The following is a 23,570-nucleotide window of genomic DNA, read 5'->3' as shown; positions in this document are numbered from 1 at the left end:
TGTGTCTTAGAGTTGGTCTATTCAGATTTATTCAGATGGGAGTACATTGTGCTTCTTGGACATGGATATTTACATCCTTCAGTACAGTTGGGAAATTTTCAGCCGTTATTTCTTCAAATATTACTTCTGTCCCTTTTCCCTTCTCTTCTCTGGGACACCTACGACACGTATGTTTGTACATCTCTTGCTGTCATTAACTCCCTGAGATACTGTTCAATTTTTTCCCATTCTTTTTTTCATCTTTTTAAAAATATATTTGCTTTCAGTGTCATGTTTTCAAGCTCACTGATCCTTTCTTCTGCCTCCTCAAATCTGCTGTTATATGCCTCAAGGGTGTTTTTAATTTCCTTTATTGTAGCTTTTATTCCCATAAGATCTGATATATTTCTGTGTATGCTTCAAATTCTTTGTGTTTACCCAGAGTCTTAATATCCTTAATCTCTTTAGCCATCTCATTGAATTTGTTTGAACATACATGATTACTTGTCTTAACTCCTTTATGTCATCTGGAGGCTTATCTTGTTCCTTTGCACCATACCTTCTTTTTTCTTAGTATGGATTATAATTTTGTATTGGTGTCTATTTTTTTCCTTTCTTTTTTTTCTTTTTTTAAAGATTTATTTACTTTATATCTCTCCCCTTCCCCCCCACATCTCCACCCCAGTTGTCTATTCTCTCTATCTGCTGCATGTTCTTCTTTGTCTGTTTCTATTGTTGTCAGCAGCACGAGAATCTGTTTCTTCTTGTTGCATCATCTTGTTGTGTCAGCTCTCCATGCGTGCAGCACCATTTTTGGGCAGGCTGAACTTTCTTTTGTGCTGGGCAGCTCTCCTTATGGGGCACACTTCTTGCATGTGGGGCTCCCCTACGCAGGGACACCCCTGCGTGTCAGGGCCAGCTGCACATGGGTCAAGGAGGCCCAGGGTTTGAACCGTGGACCTCCCGTGTGGTAGATGGACGCCCTAACCACTGGGCCAAGTCCGCTTCCCTGTATTGGTGTCTTGGTATCTGGCTTACTAGATGCATTTATTCTGGGCACAGTTTCTCTCTTTAGGACTTTCTTGCCCTTTCTCCCTTGCTAGTTGTGTAGTAGGAGCTGAGGATGTAGTTGGTACTGTCAGTGTAGAGGTTGAAACTGTCTGTGTTGCCCCAGGGATGAATGAAGCTTTTCCCACTTTTCTCTTTTGCCTGGGGTAGGGACAGAGTCACAGTCATGTGTAATAATAAAGACTGATGCAGCTTCATGCTCCTTCCTCCCCTATCTGGGGCAGGAATGGAGCTGCAGGTATGGGCTGCAATCTATGCCATGCCGGTTCAAAATGAACCTGCAGGTATACTGATAGAGCACCAGCCCCCCTCCCCTGCCAGGGGTGGGATGGACCCTCTAAATTGCCCAACAATCTAATCCATGTGGGCCAAAAGTACCTGCAGTTTCCCTGAGAGGCTGAGAGATTACCGTCCCTTCTGCCCTTTAGTGGGTGGGGATGGAACCACAGACACCAAACAGTTCAGTCCATGTAGGCCAAGAGTACCTGCAGTTGCCCAGAGAGGCTGAAGAAACACCAGCCCCCTCCTGTCCTATGGGGATGGTGGGGTAGAGATGGAATCGAAGGTATTCAACAAGCCAGTTCGTAGTGACCAAAAATGCCTGCAGTTTCTCAGAGATGCTGAGGAAACAGAGCTCCTCTCCTCTCCTACTGGGGGGCAGGGATGGAACCCCAGGTGTCTGACTACTCAATCTATGCTGACCAAAAGTGTCTGCAGTTGCACGGAGAGCCTGGTGCAGGTCCCCCCAGTTTCTTCCTTGCTGAAGGTGGAGCTGGGGCTTAGGCTAGGGCTACAGTATGATCTGGGTGGAAAGAAGCTGGTCCCTACTGTCACTGTGATTTTCAATCAGCTCCACTTTCCCCCATGCCAGGCACAGAGTTAAAATGACAGCTACCAGCCTCTTTCTGACTTGGACAAGTTTAAACTTTAGCTGTTCTTAAGATTTTACTTCAGCCAGCTGAATTTACTAATCAGTAGCTGAAGTTGGTGCCCAGCTGTCTCTTCCTCCCCCATTTTTGGGAAATAGAGTTTCCAACTCTAGCCACAGAATAACTCCTGAGGCAGCTTGTGATGCCTTTGGAAGATGGGCATCAGCCTTCATAGTGTGGAGTGCTCTGCTCATGAATCTTCTTTTCAGATGGGCATCTCCTCCTTCCATTCTTTCAAGTCTATTGCAGGATGCTCTTCTGGTCTCCTGGTCCCCCCAAACAGGTGCTTTAAATAGCTCTGTTTTGATTACTAACTGCTCTGTAGGAGAAGCTGACCCTTGGAATACCTTACTCCACTGCCATCTTTGAGTTAAATCCATCTTTTGCCTACTTTTAAATTGGGTTGTTTGTTATGGGATAGTGAGCCTGTGACAAGGGTCCTGGTTCAGTCCTGCAGGCTGCCACCAGACAGATTGGTATAGACATAGATGCTCCTAGTATATGCTAGAGAGTTACTCTGTTCTCTCTGGAAGCAGGGCGAGGGACCCATACTCCGTACTGAGCTGGTAAGGGGATGGAGACATTGCATGAAGCGGGAATGACAGTAAGTGGTGGTGGGCAGGAACTATTGGGCATTACTCATTCCCTGCCATCTGTATTTTTCTTTTTTGTAGGTAACAGGGCAATTGATCTGACTTGTTGACTTAAGCCAGTCCCAGACCCAAGAAGCCCTTGTTGTCTATTAGGTTCTAGGTTTAATAACTACTTTCCTCGCTTATTTTCCTTCCCTTGGATTCTATATTCTAGTTGTAATGAAGTACTTTCAGTTTCCTGGACATGCAAGGCTCTTTCGCACCCCAGACCTTTGTACATGTAGTTCTGGTTGTTTACAATGCCTTCTTGTCACTTATCCGTACTTTGCCACTTGGCTGGCTAATCTCAATTCAACCTTCAAGCCTCAGCTTAGAGGTCTCTTTCTCTGGGAAGCCCTTTAAGACTCCCTACTACCTACTGGGTGAAATGCACCTCCTTCATGGTCCCTTGTCCTTCAGTTCTTCACTTACCTTTCTGTCCTGAAATTGCCTATTTACTTGTATCTCCACCAAACTAGACTGTAAGCTCGCTGGTCATGGGGTCAGTGCTTCATTTGCTGTAGTCTTCTCAGGTCCAGCCAGGTTGGGACTCAGTAAGTTTTTGTGGAATGAATGTATTACTGTGGGAAGATCCAGGCACAATCTTAGGGGAGAAGCTGTTTTGAAAAGCTGCAATTTAGATTTCTTTTGCCAGTACTTTCTTGGTACTTTTAATTCCTGAGAGACTGTCAATTAGTGGTTTGTAGGAACAGTCTATAGTCAGAGAGACCTAGTTTAACATCTAGCCTTACTAGCTGTGTAATGTTGAGGAAGTTATTTAACCTTTCTAATTCTCTATTTATTATCTAATGGGGATGATAATAATACCCATCTCATAGGGTTACAGTGATGATTAAATGAGTTGATATTTATAAGCATTTATGTAAGTGCCCAATATAAATGTTAATGTATTATTATTTATCATGCATCAAATACAGGGTTCCCACTTACCACCCTATTAACACCTTGCATTGTAGTGGTACATTTGTTACAATTGATGACAGCACATCTTTATAGCTGTACTATTAACTATAAGTCCATAGTTTAACTTAGGGTTCACAGTTTGGGTTGTACGGTTCCATGGATTTAAAAAAAAATTTCTTCTAGTAACATATATGCAACCTAAAACTTCCCCTTTTAACTACATTGAAATATATAATAATTAAGTGCTATCAATTATGCTAACAATGTTGTGATATTATTTTTTAAAAATATGCTAATTGCAATGTAGTATCCTAGATTGGATCCAGGGCATTAGGGAAAAACTAGTGAAATCCAAATAAAGACTAGTAAATAGTAGTAATGGGAGCTGGGTGTGGGATATATGGAAACTCTCTGTGCAAGTTTTCTGTAAATCTAAAATTATTCCAAAATAAAGTTTATCAAAATGTCTTACAAAATATATGATAATTGATATTCATTTTACTCTCACAATATCCCTATATGATGTAAACACTGCAATTACTGCCATTTATAGATGTAGAAATTGAGGCACAGTAAAGTAAATAAATAACTTGCTCCTGGTTACCAGTCACAGTCAGGGTAACAATAGGAATGATTGGTAGATTGGGATTTAAATAAAATGCAAGAATTAACACCTATTGAGTCCCTACTTTGTGGGGACTGCCCTAAGTGCTGTATCAATAGAGAATAACAGGCAGTCTCTGCCCTCAAGATGATTACAAGTGGGAAACCCAAGTTCACCCAGTAGAAAGGGCAGAATCAGGATAGGAACCCAGCCCCAGACTCAGTAGCCCAACTCTTAACTACTGCATCAAATGAATTGGAGTTGGGGTGGCGGAGTGCTGATTAGAGCTACATGCAATCCACAGTCCAAGTGCAGAGGCCAAACAGCTCTGCTTGGAGGTTTAGGGGCAGCCAACTTCATGGGTGGGGACTTTGATCTGATTGTTAAAGGATGGGCAGGATTTTGATTTGGAAAGAGAGAAAGGGAAGACCTGAAGTGGATCTAAGAGCCTGAGGTGAGCCTCCCTATCTTTTGCTGCCTTTCCCAATCTCTGACCAACCCTGAGAGCTGGGACATGCTGTGTACACTTGGCTGTTCTGTTTAGAACTTCATGAAAGACAGGAATTCATAGTGCACAGAGCACAGGTTTGGGGATCAGGCAGGCGGGGTTCGGCAATTGCTCTGCTTTTTATCAGTTGTGTGATCCTGAACTTGCCTCTCTGAGCTTCAGGAAAATGAGGGTAATAATAACCATCTGCCCTGGTTGTTGTGAGGGTTTTATCCTAATGAGAAATAGGTATAAACTGGGTGCAATGCTGGTTACTTATAAGGACTAAGTACGTGGTGCCCCTTCCGTATGCCTCGTTCCTTTATCAAAAGCTTACATAATGGATATTGGTTATGTTGCTAAACATTTCCTAGGAAGGCATTTTCATACATGAAAGAATGCAGACTTTGGGAGGCTCTTCCACTTACCAGTTGGGTGACCTTGCCCAGTTGTTTAAGTTTGTGGCCCTCATTTTTCCACTGTAAAATAATATCAATTTCATAGGATTGTGGTGATAATTACAAGACAGTGAGTAAAGAGACCTCCTGGATCCATTCAATTAATGTCAGTGCTTGTCATGGTGTCTTGTAATTTTCTGTATGATTCATATTTGACTCCTATTAATCTTGACTTCCCCTCAAATTGTGTGCTCTTTGAGAACATGTCTTTAATCTTGTATTTCTTATATTCCTTTCTCTAGTATTTAGTTGGAGGGCATACATTGTAGATGCTTGCTAAACATGAGGGCCTGCTTTTGGAGAGGGCATCTGTGAAATGTAGCTGCATCCAACAGTGTTTCCACCCAATCCTGCCCAATTCAAGGAAATATCCTTGGGCTGGTGGGGAGAGAAGGGGCCAACCTGGGAAATGGTCAATAAGGAGTTTTGTTTATTTAACGTATAGGCTTCAATCTCTAAGACAGCACTGAGAGATTGGCAGGGGAGGGTAAGAGAAAAAGCAGGGAGGGGGAGGAAAGAAACATCCGGTATCAGTCTTTAGCAACTAAATCAGCTGAGGGAATCCGTCCTGCCCAGGTTTGTTCTTGTCATAAAAAATCTGCCTGCTGTCCTCCAGACCTTTCCCGGCCTCCTCCTCGGCCTCTTCCTCCCCTGACTTGCGGTGGATGTTCTGGTAGAGCACGGCACACACGCCCGTGAGCCAGGCGGCCACGGTGCCTGCAGCGAAGATGCAGAAGCCGATGAGCAGCAGGAAGATGTAGTCTTGGCGGTCCAGGTGCGTGATGCACATGTAGCGGAGTGGGTTCCCCACCCGGGTGATGGGCCACCCTGCCAGCTCTGGGGGCTCGATGCATGTGGCATTTTGTTCATCTGTGAGGAAAAACACAGCAGGCATAGTGCTGAAACAGTTGTTGCTGCAATGGAACACTCAGGTCCCTAGGGACTTAGGGGTCCTGAAGTGGCTGCCTGGATCCTCGCTACTCAGTGTGGTCTGTGGACCAGCAGCATTGCAACCCCTGGATTTTGTTAGAAATGCAGAATCTCAGGCACCACTCCAGACCTCCTGAAGCAGAATCTGTGTCAGTATTACTAAGATCTGCAGGGAAATGGATGTGGCTCAAGTGATTGGGCTCCCGCCTATCACATGGGAGGTCCCTGGTTTGGTTCCCAGGGCCTCCTAGAAACAGTGAGCTGGCATGACAGGCAGGCATGGCAAAGTGACGCAACAAGAGAACAAGAAGAAGAACATAATGAGACACAACAAAGCAATTAGGTGCACATCGGAGGTCCCGGGTTTGCTTCTGTGTACCTCCTAAAGAAACAAAGAAGATGAACCAACACAGCATGTGCAAACAATGAGGGGGTAGGGAGAAATAAATAAAATAAACCTTTAGGAAAAAAAAGAGATTCCCAGGTGATTTGTTGGCACATTAACATTTGAGAAGTACTGTGCCTAGGCTGCTTCTTGCCCATAGGCTTGCCTGCATTCAGGTCACCATGTGGAAGTGAGCTTTGCTTTCTCAGTTCCCCAAGGAAGGAGACACCACAACAGGCACTGGGAGGTCGGAAACTCAAGCAAGATTTCCATGAAGTGTAGCCACTCCACAGACATCCTCCTGTGTTCATCATCATCTCTCTCTTCCCTCTTCTTCACCCTCACCTTTCCCCTTGGACTTTAGCCCTTTCCCTTATCTGCACCTGAGCCCAGGGACCACTAGTGCTCCCAAGGACATCACAACATGTTCGACTAACTCTTGGGAAGGGAAGATTGCCTGGAAATGCCTACTTGTGTCCTTTCCCTCTCTGCTCCCCACCCTCCCCACTACTTCACCCAGGGGAAAACATTGAGGAGTTCAAGAGAAAGAGACATCCAGTAGGGGAAGCTGTTCTGCTTCTCACTGGCAATGTTGGTATTTGCTGGCTAATCACATGATCTCTGTGAGTCTTCAGTCTTTTTTAGCAGCTGACCCAGCACCCTGGCTACTTCTTTGTGCACCTCCGCACATCTAGCACTGGGGTTTTCAGGATATAACAAAAAGTGTTCTCTGGGGCCAGACAGACCAGGGTTCACATCTGAGCTCTGCCACTTACTAGTTTTGTAAACATCTGTAGAATTTTGATTTTCCCTCTGAATCCCATTTTCTCATCTTATAAGTACAAAGAATGATACCTACCCTCAGTGCAATCAAGAGGACTAATTGTCACTGGTGGGAAAGCAGGCAGGTTAGTGTGTCTGGTGCACAGAGAGTGTACAGAGCTTGGCCTCACAGTTTTCTAGCTCCATACATTCCACCATGCTGATGCCAAGGTGCCTGTAGTGGGTGGCCAAGTGAATATATCCAGCAGGCAGTACATAAAGGAGCTTAACCTTAGGGTTGAGATCAGGGCTTGTGATAATCATGAACAAAGTCATAAGAGCAGCTATTATTTACTGAGCTCTTACTTCATGGTAAGTGATTTACAAATGTTCTCTCCTTTAATTTTCATGACAACCTTGTTGCACATATTATCACCAGCCTTCTTATACATATAAGGAAACAAACTCAGAGAGGTTTCCTAACATGAACTTCTAGATAACCTGCAATATTTAGACAGGAGACAGAGGACAGTTAGATAAAACTGGGACAGAGCTGTCTGAGCTTGCTTTGTAGAAGTGGGGTACTCAAACAGAAGCTAGAATGGGGAGAAACTTCCCCCAAACCTTAGGGCAGGAACTGCCAGACTATGAGACCATGTCAGTATGGTTGGGGATCAAGAAAGTTAGGGAACTCAGGTTTGGATTGGAGCTAGAGGTAGGAGATTTAGAAAATGGAGGACAGAAGTGAGTTCATTGGGAAAGAGGCAGTTGAGTTTGGGTGGCTAGAAAGAGCTGTCCAGACCTGAGTGATCTCAAATTATCTCCAAGCTGGACACTATCACCTGCACCTTGCTTCTGCATCAGTGTGCCTAAAGTGAGGTCACTTTGTTACTCTCAGGAAGATGGCCTGATGTGTGAATACTGTTGAGGATGTGCACTTGGAGGCATCTGTAGACACAGAGAGTAAGTCCACACAAGAATTTTATCATATCAACTGTTTGCAATGATTAAAGAGGAAGGCAGAGGAAGAAGCCCCACTCTAAACTGAGCATGTGACAGTGGCCCTCAGGGCTGCCCTTCCCTGCCCAAGAGCTCCTGAGTAAAGGGGAAGCGGTTGGAGCCCATGACCTTCATTTCAGACTGCTGTGAAGGGGCAGGAATATAATTATGCCTCTAGACTTCTTTCCAGTCAGCCTGGTTTGAGGAGCTCTGGGGATTTGCTCAGGATGCCCAAGAATGGGGCTGGTGAGGTTGGGGGGAATGGTTCCTGGGAGCTCTTCATTAATCAAGAGAGGGCTTGGGTCACCTGCCAAAATGCCAGAGATGCAAGAATATACAAATACAGATATATTTGAGAAGGACATCCAAGCCAAAAAACTTTGTACTTTAATTAGTTCATTAACATTTAATGTAATTATTGGTATACTTAGGTTTATATCTAGGATTGTTTTTTCTATTTGTCCCTTGATCTACTTGTTTTATGTCCCCTTTCCTCTCCTTTCTTACTATTTTTTAGCCTGTTGGTCATATATGCTTTTCCTGTTCTGTTATGATGACCTTAGAGATTATGCACACATCTACTGATCATGGAGTATCTATGTGTCAGGTACTATATGAGGTGCTTAACACCTTAAAAAAATTAATCTCTACCCTTGACCACCCCCAAGGTAGTTTTCATTATTACCATGCTACAGAAGTTTTGTTATAAAACAAGTAATACATTAGTAAGGCCAAATAAGTTGAACTAGTTGATTTTGGCAGAGCTGGGACAGGACTCCTGGCTGGGTACTTCTGGCTCCAGAGTCCATTCACAAAGTTTCTCCACAAAGAACCACACCCACGACCTTTCACTCTTTCAGTGCTCTGTGACTATTTCATAAATCAATGAATGAAGGGAAGAGTGTTAGAGGCAGGAGTACTTTCTTATTAAAAAATGAAGCTTCTCAGAGAAATTTCAGGGAAAGTTCAGTTCTTTTGTCTTTATTGTTTTTCTTAAGTAATAAGCCTGGCACTTTCTTTGAGGAGGAAGGGTGGGAGTAAAAAAAAAAAAACTAGAGGGAAGAATGAGCTAAATTGAAATGTGCTATTGCAGTCACTTTCAGCCAAGAGGCTAGCCTTGCTCTATGAACTGGGTGAAAAGTATTGGAAAGGCTTTTCACCCCTTCTTTTCCATGGAAGGAATAGTTTTGAACAACTCTTCTCTGTGGGCTTTGTGGTTGGACTATGGGGCTCAAAACCTGCCTCCATTATTTATTATGTGCTCTGGTACAAACTTCTTAACTTCTCTAACTCTGTTTTGGCATGTGTAAAACGGAGAAGATAACGGTAATCTCATGTTTCTTTGGGGGAGGGTGAATTAAATGGGAGAAGACTCACAAAGCTCTCGGCACGGTGCCTGGTTTACAGTATCCATGCAATAAGCACTAGTGCCACTCATGATGATCATGGTGCTGACACGATGAATATCCATCCTGCAGGCCCTCCTGGACACAACTCTGCTCATATGTTCTTCTTTCTTTGACATTCTTAATCTCATTGCCTCTCACACGGGCTTCCAAGTACTATTACCCATGCTGGACACTGCATAACTCCTGAGGGTGCCATTTGCATTATAGACAGGTGACTAGGCCCCATGTTGTCCCTTCCCCCAGCCCTACTGCAATGGGCCCAGGGCATTTGTCCCAGTTAAAGCACCTAGGTACAATTACAGATGTAATTAATGTTTAACTTCTTCCTATAAATAGTTCCTACAGAAGCATAAGCCACCCCCTTATTTATTTCATATACAATACATTGCTCATAGGCAGAAAACCCATCTGCCTGAACCAGATGCATGGAGGAGCAAGAGAATCTGTGGCTTAGACCCACATGCATTGAAGCAGCCTCCCACTCAGAAAACAGGCTTGAGTCCAAGACCCTTTTTATTTATCTTTGTATCTCTCATGCCTGGCACACAGTAAATGTTCAATAAATGTCTGTTGATATATTCATGAGAGAATGGGTGGATTATTGGTCTGATCACATATAGCAGTTCAACTCTTGTATCTTTGGCTTTGCTCTTTAGGACAAGTTTCCCAATTGGAATTTGAAGAGATCACGATTATATTCAGCTGTACACTGAGTGGCCCAGAGGAGACAGCTCTCTATAAGAGAACCTAGAATGGACAGTGTGGCAGCCCAACAACACCAGAGCCAACTGGCCAGCAAGGCCCCTTTCTCAGATCCTTAGGGATAGGCCAGTGAGAGTGTCTAGTCCTGGTGTTGGTGTTGGATTCTGCCTTTGCCTACCTAGAGCTGCTTTTCTTGTGATGTCATAGGCAGGGTTCCGCACACTGCAATCTGTAGAACTAGACCAGCCTGCTGCCTGCTTTTGTAAATAAAGTTTTATTGGAACACAACCATGCCCATTCATTTATGCATGTTCTGTGGCGGCTTTTATGCTTCAAAAGGCAGAGTTGAGTGGCTGTGACAGAGACCATGTGGCCACATGGCTTAAAATATTGACCTCTTGCCAAAAAAAGTTTGCTGAACCCTGGTGTAAACCATCTTAGACCTCTTGAAACCTTAAGGTTTTAGACAATTAGGGCTTGGGCAGTACAGTTTTTATCTGGTACAATTTTTTTTTTCCTTTTGGTAGTCTATATTTTTCTAAGGCTTAAATGTGGTTTGTAGACTCATAGAAGAGACCTTTGAAGTTCAGCAAGTTCAACCTGATTATTCCTGTGCTTTAAATGTGTTTAGGCTATGGGATTGTTTGTTTATTTTGTATAAGTGGTTGCATGTGCTTTTCAGTACGCAGAATTCTGTCAGCAGGAGGTAAAACCTTTCATTTCACCAGTAAAATAAGGCATAAAATGTGAGGCCTTCTGAAAGAGAAACAAATGAGTTAAACCATTTTAGCAGGTAAATTCTTGCTAAACTCCTACCATCTTTTCTTGTTTTGATGGGGTGAAGGGAGCCAGCTGTACAAAAGGGATGGGGAATGTACCAGGTGGGAAACTAAAGGTAAACTCTGGCTGCTTCTTAGTTTGGCCTAAGGTTGGATCTGCTTAATAACAACCCATCTGCTCAGATAACTCCAGCTAGCAGACAGTTGTCCTCATGGATGACAAGTAATTTAGAGAAGCTCAGTAGCAGAAGGGGGCCACCATTCACCAAGTCACCCAGATAGAAACTTGCGAATCCTTCTGGCTTCCTCTCTCACGTCTCATACTCAGTTGATGAGCACATCTGTTATTTCTACCTTCAAAACATATCCTACTTCTTACATCTTCTCATCCCCTGAGCCCCGGCCCAAGCCACAACTTTCCCTTTCCTGCAGTGCATTACCTTCCTAACTCGTGCCATTGTTTTGCCTCTCTTCTCTTTATAGCATCTGGACAGACCTGTAAACCATAGAGCATGCCCTTTGCCTGCCCCAAACCCACCCATGACTTGCCATCACACTTAGAATCAAACCAAAATCTTCTCTGTGGCTTATAGGGCCATATGTGATCTGACCTTTGGCTAATTTTCTATCTCATTTATTTTCTATCTTCCCTTCCCTCTTCTTCAGCCATACTCACCTTCTAATACATTGAATTCATCCCACCTCAAGGTTTTGCATTTGCTTTCCCCCTTGTCTGGAAAGCCCACCCACTCCCTCCATCCTTCATATTTCCATTGCTTTCCACTTTATTCAGAACTCTCCTCAAATATCACCTCTCTAGGGCCACCCTACCTAAAGTATCTGCCTCTCCCCTCAATCCCAGGCATGCTCTTCCCTTCCCCTCCCTTACTTTCCTCTGTGGCACTTATTGTTAGTTGAAGTTATGTATTTGCTTGTTGCTTTCCTCCCCCTCTGATGCTCCATGTGAGTATGTACCTTTCTGTCCACACACCCTGGCCCCTGCCTGGTGGTCAATAACTATCAGTGGAGCAAATGCAATTTGGATGACAAGCTGGGCCACTTACCCCACTGTGAATGTCAAATGCACATTTGCCTGGATAACAAAGCTTGTACCTCTCCTCAGCCAAATGTTGTGGTCAAAGCATCTTGACCATTAGAAGAAAATACATTGATGATTACAAGGGTTTGTCTAACATGACTTGACTACCAGTTTTTATGCTTTAATCAGATGTTTCAGATGTTTCAATTACCTCCTTATTTGGGTTGAGGTGTAGGCCAAATCTACCCACTGCTCTGATAAATGAAAAAAAATCATTGAGTTTCTGATATGGGCCAGACAGCAGGTTAGGGGCTTTTTACACAATGTTGCCATTCTTACAGCTTAAAAAGCACTGCTCCCAGGAGCCCTGGGGACCCTGAGTCAGGCTCTCTCTGGAGTATGAGCCCCAGTGGAAGGCTGCCTCCCAGTCCATCTTATGCCTGTTTGCTCCTCCCGTTCTCTGCACCAGGCAACTGGGCTCTTCACTTTAGGAACTTTAACAGTAGCAGCAAGCTAGTACTTACTCTGAACGGTTCTAAAATGTTTATGTGCATTGTTTCAGTTAATTATCTCAGCAACCCGATCAAGTAGGTACTGTTTTAACTTCTGTTTTCAGATGAAGAACCTGAGACGTGAAGATCATGGTTGTTCCAAGTCCCACAGTTGCTAATGATAGAGGCTGGATTGAAAACCAGGTGCAACCCATCTTATTTTGCCTGCTTGATGAGGATATGAGTGTCTCAAAAAAGGGTGGGATATTTTATAGTTGCCCAACTGGGTGGAAGTTATCATAGAAGATATCATGTGAAACTGTGTACTTAATAGATACTAAGTCATTCCTTGTTTTCTATCTCACTGAAAAAAAAATAGAGGCTCTGAGTGGGGCAGGGGGGAGCTTGATTCCATCTGTCCCCACATCCTCCTGCTCATCCCTGTCTGTGCTTATCCTGGTTTCTTTCCATGGAGGTGCCCTTCCCAGCTCAAGGCTTACCCTCCCTTTTGTCTGGGAAACCATCTGCTCCTGCCTCCATGGGGACTTCACCCTATCAGTTACTCACCTCCTTTCCTGTATCTTTGTCCTTTCCCTCTGCATTGACTCCTTACCATCAGCAGATAAAAAACCTGCTTGGATCTCTTCTCCTAAATAAACACTCCCTCTTTACACTTCAACTATCACCTTCTCCTTCAGTCCACAGTCACAAGCCCTAAAAGTAGTTTACATTGCTTTCTGTGCTCTCTTCCCTCCCTACCGCTCAGTCCCCAACCCACTGCTGTCTGACATCTGTTCCCACCATGCTCCTGGAGCTGCCCTCACTCAAGTCAGCAGAGACCACTTCATAGCTAAATCCAATGGACACTGTTCAGTACTTCTCTGACCTGCTCCCACTTTTTGGCTCTTCCCTCTCTTGCCTTCCATAAATCTAACTTTTTCTAATTTTCTTTCTCCTCTTCGGCTGCTCTTACCCAGTGTACCTCATGGGTTGCTGTTCCTTACGTGACCCTTCAATATGCTGGCATTCCCCAAAGTTTCTGCCCTTGACCCTATTATTTCCTCATTCTAAACTCTTTCCCTGGCTGATCTCATCCTGTGTTTGGTTTCAGTGATTACAAATGAGCCGATGATTCCCAAATATATATTTTGTGCCCTGTCCTCTACTCTGAATTGAGAAAGAATATCCAAATGTTACGACACCAAAAGCATGAGCAACAACAACAAAAAAAAGTAGATAAATTGGACTTCATCAAAACTGAAAGCTGTTATACATTGAAGGACATTGTGAAGAAAGTGAAAAGACAACCTACAGAATAGGAGAAAATAGTTGCAAACCATACATCAAACAAGTGCTTAATATTCAGAATATAAAAAAATCTTTTACAATCCAACAACAAAAAGACAAATAGCCTAATTAGAAAATGGGCAAAGGACTTCAACAGATGTTTTTCCAAAGATATACAAATGGCTAATAAGCATATGAAAAGATGCTCAACATCATTTTATATTAGGGAAATGAAAATCACAATGAGATACCACTTCACATCTGCAAGGATGGCTATTATTCAAAAAAACAAAACAAAACCAGAAAACAAGTGTTGGAGAGGATACAAAGAAATTGGAATTCTAGTGCATTGTTGGTGGGAATATAAAATGCTGCAACTACTAACTATTGTGGAAAGCATTATAGTGTTTCCTCAAAAAGTTAAATATGGAGTTATCATATGGCTTTGCAATTCCACTTCTAGGTAAATACCCAAAGAAAGTAAAAACAGGGTCTCAAATGGATACTTGTACACCAATGTTTATAGCAGCATGGCTAAAAGGTGGAAAGAACCCAAGTGTCCATCCATAAATGAATGGAGAAATAAAATGTGGTATATACATATAATAGAATATTAGTCCATCATGAGAAAGAATGAAGTCGTGAGACATGTTGCATCATGGAAGAACCTTGAAAATATGCTCAATGAAATAAGCAAGGCATGTAAAGACAGATATTACATGATATCATTCATAAGAGATAGCTAGGAATAGCATATTTGCGAGACAGAAAGCACATTAGAGGTTACCAGGAGAGGGAAGGAGTGCTTGGGGAAAAAAAGGAACATCCTAATGCCTACAGGCTCACAGGAACCTCCATTCAAAACAGGACTTAGCTTCTTCCCTAACTCCCTCACTGCCATTCCTCCAAAAGTATCTATCTCCATGAGGGCCCCACATTTGTCTAAGTCAAAGCCTTAGGAGTCGTCCTTGATCTTTCCCTTTCCTTTATTTTCCAAATATCATTCATTCATTCAATCTTTCTCTCTATATATTTTATTGAGCATTTTCTGGCAGGCCTTCTGCTAGTCTCTGAAGATTCAGATAGACTCTTTGCTCTCAAAGGGCTTCCAGCCTATAAAAACAAGTACAGGGAATATGGGTGTGTCCCAACAGTCCCAGGTTCTGTTGATTCTACCTTCTAAATATTTTTTTCTGACCTGCCCACACCTCTCCATCTTCTCTGGCCTGGATATCTACAGGAGCCTCCCAGCACTGCCTCCAGCTTGCTTGCCTCCTGAACCTTCTGCAATATGCAGCTGTGTAATCTTTCTAAAGTGCTCTGACCTAAAATCGTTCAATGGCTTATCATTGCACTCAGGACATACTGCCTATTTCCCAGAAAAATACTCAGGGCCCTTCATGGCTGGGGTCCCGTTTCTCTTTCTAGCTGCAGTCACTCTCTGATGGATTGCCTCCAGGTTGAGGCACTCTTTGCCTCTAGAAATGAGGACACCAACCTTGGCTACTTTGCTAGAGGGTTGAGTGATGTCAGCTGACCTGAGGGGCCATGCATAGAGGCCTGGCATTTCAGAGATTCAAGGAACCTTAGGTCAGCATGTCCCAGGGATCTCAACTGGGCTGAGTTTAGGGATTGGGTCAGAATCACCAAGGGATCCTTTCTAAAGTGCATGTACTTGCCACCTCCATCCCTTCTCTAATTCCCCTGTATGGTTTAGGATCACTAACCCAGTATCACCTGCCGGCTTCCTCACTGGCCTCATGAGGCTGCTCCTCCAGCTCTCTGCAGGAAGTCCCCACAATGCTGGGATGTTTGAGCTACACAGTAGGAGAGCTATATGGGGGAGCAGATGACAGCCTTGGCACTGTCTGCTGCCCAGCCAGTTCTCTTTCTTGGCCTCTGGTCTTTATTGTAATTTTCCTGATGGAGGAGATGGGTTAGCATTTATAGTGGAACAGAACGAGGACCTGAATTCATTCTTGAAATCTAAGTTTTGGCACAGTGTGGATGACTTTGTACTTGGTGGGTTGAAATGGGGCCATTATCCTTTTAGAGAAGCATTGAATACAGCATGAAATAGCCTTGAATGAAATGAAGATGTTCTCTGCTTGAAATGCCCTCAAAATGACTTGGCACTCAAGCAGTACATGTCCCGGCCCATATGCTCCCTGCAGGTGCCCCTCAGTGACTTTGTTCACCTGCCTCTCTGACACCCATGCTGAGACCCCCTCTCTAGTTTGTGGGCCCCACCATTAAGCACCATTGGGACTGCCTAAGGATTATAATTTAAGAGCAGACAGAGCAGGAGCCTCAGTCCTCAAACTGTTCCTAGTCTTATCAGGATTAGTCTATCACTTTCTGCTTCCTTCTTGTGGTTCCTGGATTGGTCCCTGTCAAATTGCAAATTCCCCTTGAGGGAGACATATCAAACCATTATTGGCCAGTAATATCTTCATCGATTGGATTAGCCATTGTAGGTACAGAAGACAGACCATTGTCATAGGATTTCCACAAAATGCATCACCTGCAACAGAAGCCCACTGAGTCAGAATCTCTGAACATGGGGTCTGCATGCTTGTGCTCATTAAAGTTTGGGAACCACTGGTTTGGCAGACCAGGACTGGGTGGAAAGACTGGGAAAGTTACTTAGAGGGTGCTTAAGACAGGAGGTGGGGGATGGTGGTACAGGAGTTAGAGGCTGCCTGCTTCTTAGTTATACTTCCTAGTTATGTGACCCTACCCCTCATCTCCAGGAACGTCTCCACCTCAGCACTTCTACATTATGCACTTGCTCGTGGAATCTTGCCCACTGACCACTGCTCTCCTCTTTTTTCACATAAGTGTGTATTATATCCTTTTATTTAGGTCTAGACACTGCAAGCTAGAAGGGATCTTAGAGAGTATCTAATCCATTGCCCTGATTTTATAGATAAGAAAAGAGAACCAGAGAGGGGAAATGACTTGCCCCACAACACAAAGTGCCATTACTGTGATTACTGTGACCAGAGTAGGGCTCCCTGGGTGTTCATCTGTTTTTTTCTCTTGTATCCCTAGATTGCCTTATCAAACACAGGAATTAGAATGCCTTTCTCTGTGATAACCACCCCAGCATTAAAAAACAATGTTGGATACCTAATGCGCGTACAATAATTTTTCAGAGTTGAGTGGACTGTGATGTGCCCAATAGTAAGGAAAAATCATTGGGAAAAAATCTTGAACTTGGATGTCAGACCTCCATGCTGGGCTTGACTCTACAGCCACCTATCTCTGAGGGGGCTGGATTCTTAATTTCCAGCTTAAGCATCCTATGTTAACAGACTGCACTGCCCAATACAGTAGCTGCTAGCCTCAGGGGACTATTTAAACCTAAATGAGTTGAAATAAAATAAAACAAAATATTTCTGTTCCTCATTTACACTAGCCAAATTTCAAGTGTTCAATAGCCACATAGACTGTTTACATCATTTTAGAAAGTTCTTTTGGACAGCACTGGTCTAAAGTTGGGAGGAGGGGAGGGGATTTGGCAGCTGGATCCCTTGTGTCCAAGAGCTTAGAGTTCAGTGTGTTTTTGAGAACATCTGAGAGGCATCTAACCCTGTCCATCTAGGGAGCAACAAATATCCTGGGAAGAGCTTGATTGCTACTATCACCTTCAAATAGCATTAATGACTGGAAAATTACTGTTCCGGCCAAGAATTAGTCCTCCTACTTGCTGACCTGGGCCAAAAAGGAAATGGAATCCGTGGGTCTGTTTTAACTCTGTGTTGACCAAGTCTCACTAGAGCACCCTAGCAACTGGCATATTATGGCACACCTCCATTGCTGCAGTAACTTTTGTATTTGGGAAGTGACTATGTGTACTCCTTGAGGACTGAATAATTTTCATTGCATCTGGAAGATTTCTGGAAGTTTTTTTCAAAAACCTTTGATAATAGTACTGAATTGCTTATCAGCTTGAGAGTTTTGGTATTCCTATTCAGTTTATATTTGTGATGAAGTAAGGTGAGTGAAGCTCTCCGTGTTCTCTACAGACCTTCTATGGGTCTTAGCAGAAATGTGATGCAGGGAAAGGTATATTATTGGACTCATGTCTCATTTTTTCAGATCTGTGTATTTCCTTCCTGGACCTCTGGTTCCTTCAAGGTTCCTCACTGTTACAGAATTAATCTTCGTGAAGTGGACGTGGCTCAACTGATAGAACATCCCCCTACCATATGGGAAGTCCAGGGTTCAAACCCAGGGCCTCCTGATTCATGTGGTGAGCTGACCCATGTGCAGCACTGCTGTGTACAAAGAGTGCCATGCCATGCAGGGGTGCATAGGGGAGCCCTACATGCAAGGAGTGTGCCCTGCATTGAGCCACCCTGCGTGATAAAAGCACAGCCTGCCCAGGAGTAGCACCACACACACAGAGAGCTGACGCAGCAAGATGATGCTACAAAAAGAGACACAGATTCCTGGTGTCACCAAGAATGCAAGTGGACACAGAACACACAGTGAATGGACACAGATCAGAATATTGGGGGCGGGGGGGGGGGGGGATAAATAAAAAATAAATCTTAAAAACAAACAAAAAACCCCATAATTAGTCTTAGCTAATTGGTTACCACAAATCCAATCCTTCTGCTATGAGAGCTGATAAAAGCTTAAGAGTACTTATATTTCTTCCCAGAACTTCTAGTATTTTTTAGGGTCCTGTTCAAGATTGTGACACTTTTTGAGACATAAAATGGTGAATCTCTAATGGTTATTTTCAGTTCTGTGGTAGGCAGTAGATGGGGGAGATGTTGGGGCAAAGGTGTTCTTCACATCACAAAATTGTACCTCATAGGTGACTTCTTTCTTCCAAGGTCCCTTTGGCTCCACAGTGGAGCTGATCTTGCCCCCATCACTCTGGTTGCTAGAAAGCTGTCTCCATGTCTATACCTCTCTCTAGAAGTGGGACTTGTCCCTAGTCAGAGTCTGAATTCTGAGTTCAGGCAAATTGAGGACAAACAGCTTGCTGCTGTAGTCAGCCTTGAGTCTCTTGGCCCAGGTTGAGATCAAGCCTTGGTTTTGGCTTCTGGTTTTATTTTCCAGGCTTCTGAACTCCTGTGTTCATTACTTGTCCAACTTCCAACACCCTCTAGAATTCTTCTTGCTCCATTTTCTCAGGAATCAGAGTCCTAGGACCTGTTACCATCTTCTCACATCTATCTAGATCCCTGCCTACACTTCACAGTCATGCCTTCTAGACAGGGTACACTGTCCTCTAATTCCACATGTGCTGGGCCTTCCTGAATTCTAGTGCTTGTCCGGGAGACCACCTGAGGTTGTCTCTACTCTACCCTCTTATGTCTACCAGCCTACCATTCGTTTTGTAAGTTCTTATGGTATGTCAGGCTTAATGCTAATGGTAGTTCATAAATGTTATTTCATCCTTACAACAGCCATTGGTAGGTTGCTTTTATTATTACCTCTGTTTTAAAGATGAGGAGATTGAAATTCAGAGAGGTTAAGTAATGTGTCTGGTATCCTACAGATAGTAAGTGGCAGGGATAGGGTTATAGTCCAGGTATATTTCACTCAAGAACCTGTGCTCCACTGTTTCTCCCACCCACTGCCTAGCACAGGGCTGAGATTGTCCATTTGAGATTGACCCTTTTGAGCCTCAAAAAGTGTCACAAACTTGAATAGCATCCTACAAAAACATAAGAAGTCCTGGGCAGAATAATACAAGTACTTTTGATCACATCTCACAGCTCTACATGGTGCTCTACTATCTGTGTGGTACCAGGCTGTCCTTCATCAACTCTAGCTGAAGCTGTCCAAAGCACCAACTCTACTCTAACAGGCATGTTCTGACATCTTTTGTCTACCTCATCCTGTGGGGTTTGTGCTGCTGTGCCTGACTGGACAATGGGATATGTACAGCACAGATGATCCAGAGTTACCTAAGTCCCCATACATAGCTCCAGGCTTCTTGGTTAGTTACCTCCATGAGCAATTATCTGGCACATAGTAGGAACTCAATAAATATTTACATGAATGAATGTATGAACTGAGTGGTAGCATGGAAGTCCCTTACTTCACTGCCTTGCTTTTGAAGGGATATATATTAGTACCACACTGTAATTCTGACCTTAATACTCACCACAGATAAAATTCTCCAAAGGTCCATTGTTTCCCTGGGTCTATAATGAACTTATCTTCAAATTGGATTCTGCTTATAAACATCCAGATTATTCAGCCTATTTCATGGAAATCCTTCTTACATCCCAAAATGGGGTAGGTAGGCAGAAATCTGTGGATTCCATTCTAAAGCACTCCAGAGACTACTGTGCAATGTGGTGAAATCTGAAGAGTTCACAAGAGTGCCAATAACCAAGATATTCCTATCCTAGAGACCATGAGTCATCAGAGGTGACTCACCTGAAATAATATCTACTCTTAGTTGTGGTCTGTCTAAAGGACAAAGGAAGCACCTAATGAATTTTATTCTATGTGTATATTCAACTTTATGTGTATGTGTGTGTATCTTTGTGTGCATTTACATGTGTAGGTGTATTTGTGTATGTAAATATGGGTGAGTATGTGTGCTATGTATATATGGGTATGTCTTTGTATATGTGTTTGTGTGTGTGTTTGTATGTGTGTATGGGAAGAGATAACCAGATTGAATAAGGCCCAAATGAGACTAGACATTGAAGTCTGATTTATCTTTTTTGGAGTTTGGGCAGATTGGTGTGAAATCTGGGTTTGCAAGGGAAGTCCAGACATATCACAAGAATTTATGATGATTAGGGTTTATTATCCAATGGAAATGATCTTGCGTGAGCTTCAAGTGATAGCCAGGTAGGAAATAAAGTTGAAGTTTTGATGCTCTGCTTGTAACATGACTTACATTTGTAACTAAACTCACTTATAGGGTGATAGTTACCATGTGATTTGAGGATTTAAGAGATGGTATAGTCTCAGAGAAAAAAAACTGAATTTGGAAGCAGGAGGTTCAAATTATTTTCATGCCCTTACTAGGTGTGTAATATTGGACAACTCTTAGCCTATTTTCTCATCTGTATGATAGGATTAAAGATATCAGTCTGAGCCACTTCCACAGACCTAAGACACAAAATTTAAGAATTGGTATGATATACAAAGCAAACAAAATAAGACACCAAGTGTGAAAATACTTCACTAGTTGCAAAGCTCTATACAAATACAAATTATTTTTATGTCTGGCCTTATGGCCACTCCCATTTTTAAGAGATAATTGTTAATGGGAGCAATATGATTACTCCTGTATGTAGTGACCTGGACGTGGGGCAGGGCGGGGGGGGGGGGGGGGGGGGGGGAATTCCTCTGGGCTACCAAACAGTAGAAGGAGATTAGCAGAGTATAATTCATGGGTATTTGTGGGTCTCAATGGCCAGTTAATGAAAGCTTGGTCTACCCCAAAAGACTCAGCATTTATGAGGAGCTTATGAGCTTGGCAAGATAGATTCTTTCCCCTTGTCTTTGAAAATATGCAGTGAAACAGGAGACATGTTAAGAGACAAGCCCACTGGGAGGTCAGGAGGGCACATTTTATTCCTTTTTCCCCTAATTTCCCTAAAAGTCTGTCATTTTGGTCAGAAACCTTTCTATGTGGGCAGGACTTCATGGTAGAAGCTTCAGCTGGACATTTGTAAAGCTGGGTCCATGGAAACATTTGTAAAAGGTAAAGACCCAGGGAAGGCAGGGAGGACATGGTTGTGAGAGGGTTTGATTTTCTACCCAAAGTCTAATTTTACTGGACTACATCAGTGGCTCCAGCACTTCTGTGAGGAGCTATTTCTTATTTCTCTAAAGCTGTGACTTCACTGGATAGAAGGTGCTGTTGGTAGAGTGGGAGAATTGAAGGATGAGAATGGGATAGAAAAGAGGGGATGGGGCAGTGGGATGCCTCAGGGGCCATGAGAGAAAGGGTAGGTTCAGTGGATAGATTGGCAGCAGCTGGCTTAGAAATCTACAATGTAAGACATGAGAATCTGCCTGTAAGTTTGGGATCTCGTTGCTCTACCCAGTGGACACTCTTATTTATTCTCCACTGATACATGCCATTTTCTCCTTCATTATGAGCTTAGTATCTTGAAAACAGAGCAACTATCAAAAGGTTTTTCTTTCCTCCTCTCCTCTCCCTTTCATTGTGCAGGTAACCATGTACTCCTCCTTTTATCCCTATCCAATGTTCCCTTCCATACATCATACTCCTTTTATATTCTCTACTACCTATGAATGACTGAAATTGCCTTGAGATCCCTGAAAATTTCATTCCTTGAATTAAGCAAATTAAAATAGTTTACCAGTGGATTACAGTGTCCCTGTATTATTTTGTTACATTGCAATTGTAATGCTTTTTATAATTTCCACACACATCATTTTATTTGACAACAATTCTTTGTTAGATAGTATTATTGTCCTCCTACAAGGCTCAGGAAACTGAACTTAGAGAAAACTGACTTTCTCAAGGGCAACAAATGTATAAGAATTGAGTTTGGAACCAGAACTCAGCTCCTTGGATACCTATTCCGACATCCTTCCTACCAAGCCTTATGGCCTCTCCAGCCAACCCAAGAGGGGTTCTTGTAGAACAGTAAAAATGCTTTCAATCAGTTTAACCCAGCTTTTGCTCCCATCCCAACCATCCTTTGCCTTCACCTTTCTGGAACTATTTCCTCCTATTCCATCACCTCCTCGTCCCCATCCCCAATCCAGCCCTCACCTGGGTGGTCCAGATGAGACACTATTAAGTAGATGGTGAAGTCCAGGAAAGAGCAGTTGCACTTCCAGGGATTTTCACTCAGATACAGGGTCCTTAGTGTCACCAGGTGATGGAAAGCACCTTGGTCCAAGATCTGCAAGCCGGTATTTCTGAGGTCCAAATATCTTAGAGAGCTGGTGTTGGCAAAGGTAAACTTGTTAAGAGATGACAGGTGAGGGTTGTTGGAGATGTTCAGGTGCACCAGGTTGCTGAGCACGGAGAAACTGTATGGGGAGATCAAGGTGAGGTTGTTGAAGCTGAGATCAAGGTAGATGAGCTTGAAGACCCCGATGAAGGTATAATCCATCACCTCACGAATCAGGTTGTTCCGACAGTCCAAGTAAACAAGGTCACTGAGGAGACCTAGATTCATGGCTGGCAAGTAAGTGATTCTGTTGTTGTTGAGATACAGCCTCCGAGTGCTCAGGGGTATGTCAGGGGGGTATGCAGTTAACTGCATCCCTGTGCAGATCACTTCTTCATCTTGACACTGACAGTTATTTGGACACTTTGACCCTGATACCAGCCCCATTCCGAAGGAAAAGAGTAACCAACCAGGCCCAGGGCCCGAAGCAAGGGACATAGTAAGAAGCAGCGATTCCCCGCCTTTCACCTTCCTGCGGGCGCTGTCCCTCTGGTCAGAAGGCTGGCTAGGGGCAGGGCGGGGGAGGGGAGCTGGAAAGAACTGTAACACTCTAGCTTTGTGCAAAGCAATTTTCCGTTACAGGAGAGCTGAAGAGAAGTTGAAACGCGAGGCCCGACGCCCCGCCACCCGGCTTGGTGGCTCTGCCGATTGCTCACTCCCAGACTGCAGCTGGAAGCTTGCCCACTTGGCAGCTTTGAAAGGACTCACCCTTTCCCTGAGTTGTGCGGGAAGGGGAGCCAGGGGAGAGCCACATGACAATGAGGTTGCCAGTTGACACCTTT

At 43.6% G+C, this 23,570-nt stretch overlaps 1 protein-coding gene and 1 long non-coding RNA gene across 2 annotated transcripts in view; one reads left to right on the top strand and one right to left on the bottom strand.

Moving 5' to 3' along the window:
• The window catches only part of LOC131280915 (uncharacterized), a 179,611-nt gene that overhangs the window by 95,569 nt on the left and 60,472 nt on the right, over positions 1-23,570 (top strand). The gene's annotated exons all lie outside the window — the stretch shown is intronic.
• Positions 5,492-23,509, bottom strand: LRRC52 (leucine rich repeat containing 52). Its single transcript, XM_004464835.3, has 2 exons — positions 22,605-23,509; positions 5,492-5,951 (listed from the first exon to the last, which is right to left on the bottom strand). Exons 1-2 carry the CDS (start codon positions 23,224-23,226, stop codon positions 5,626-5,628), a joined length of 948 nt encoding a protein of 315 aa, XP_004464892.1. The 5' UTR covers positions 23,227-23,509; the 3' UTR covers positions 5,492-5,625.

Source organism: Dasypus novemcinctus, chromosome 13, assembly GCF_030445035.2.
Source record: "Dasypus novemcinctus isolate mDasNov1 chromosome 13, mDasNov1.1.hap2, whole genome shotgun sequence".
Lineage (NCBI taxonomy): Eukaryota > Metazoa > Chordata > Mammalia > Cingulata > Dasypodidae > Dasypus > Dasypus novemcinctus.
Note: the sequence above shows the minus strand (reverse complement) of the source record. Positions and strands in the feature narration are given on the sequence as shown.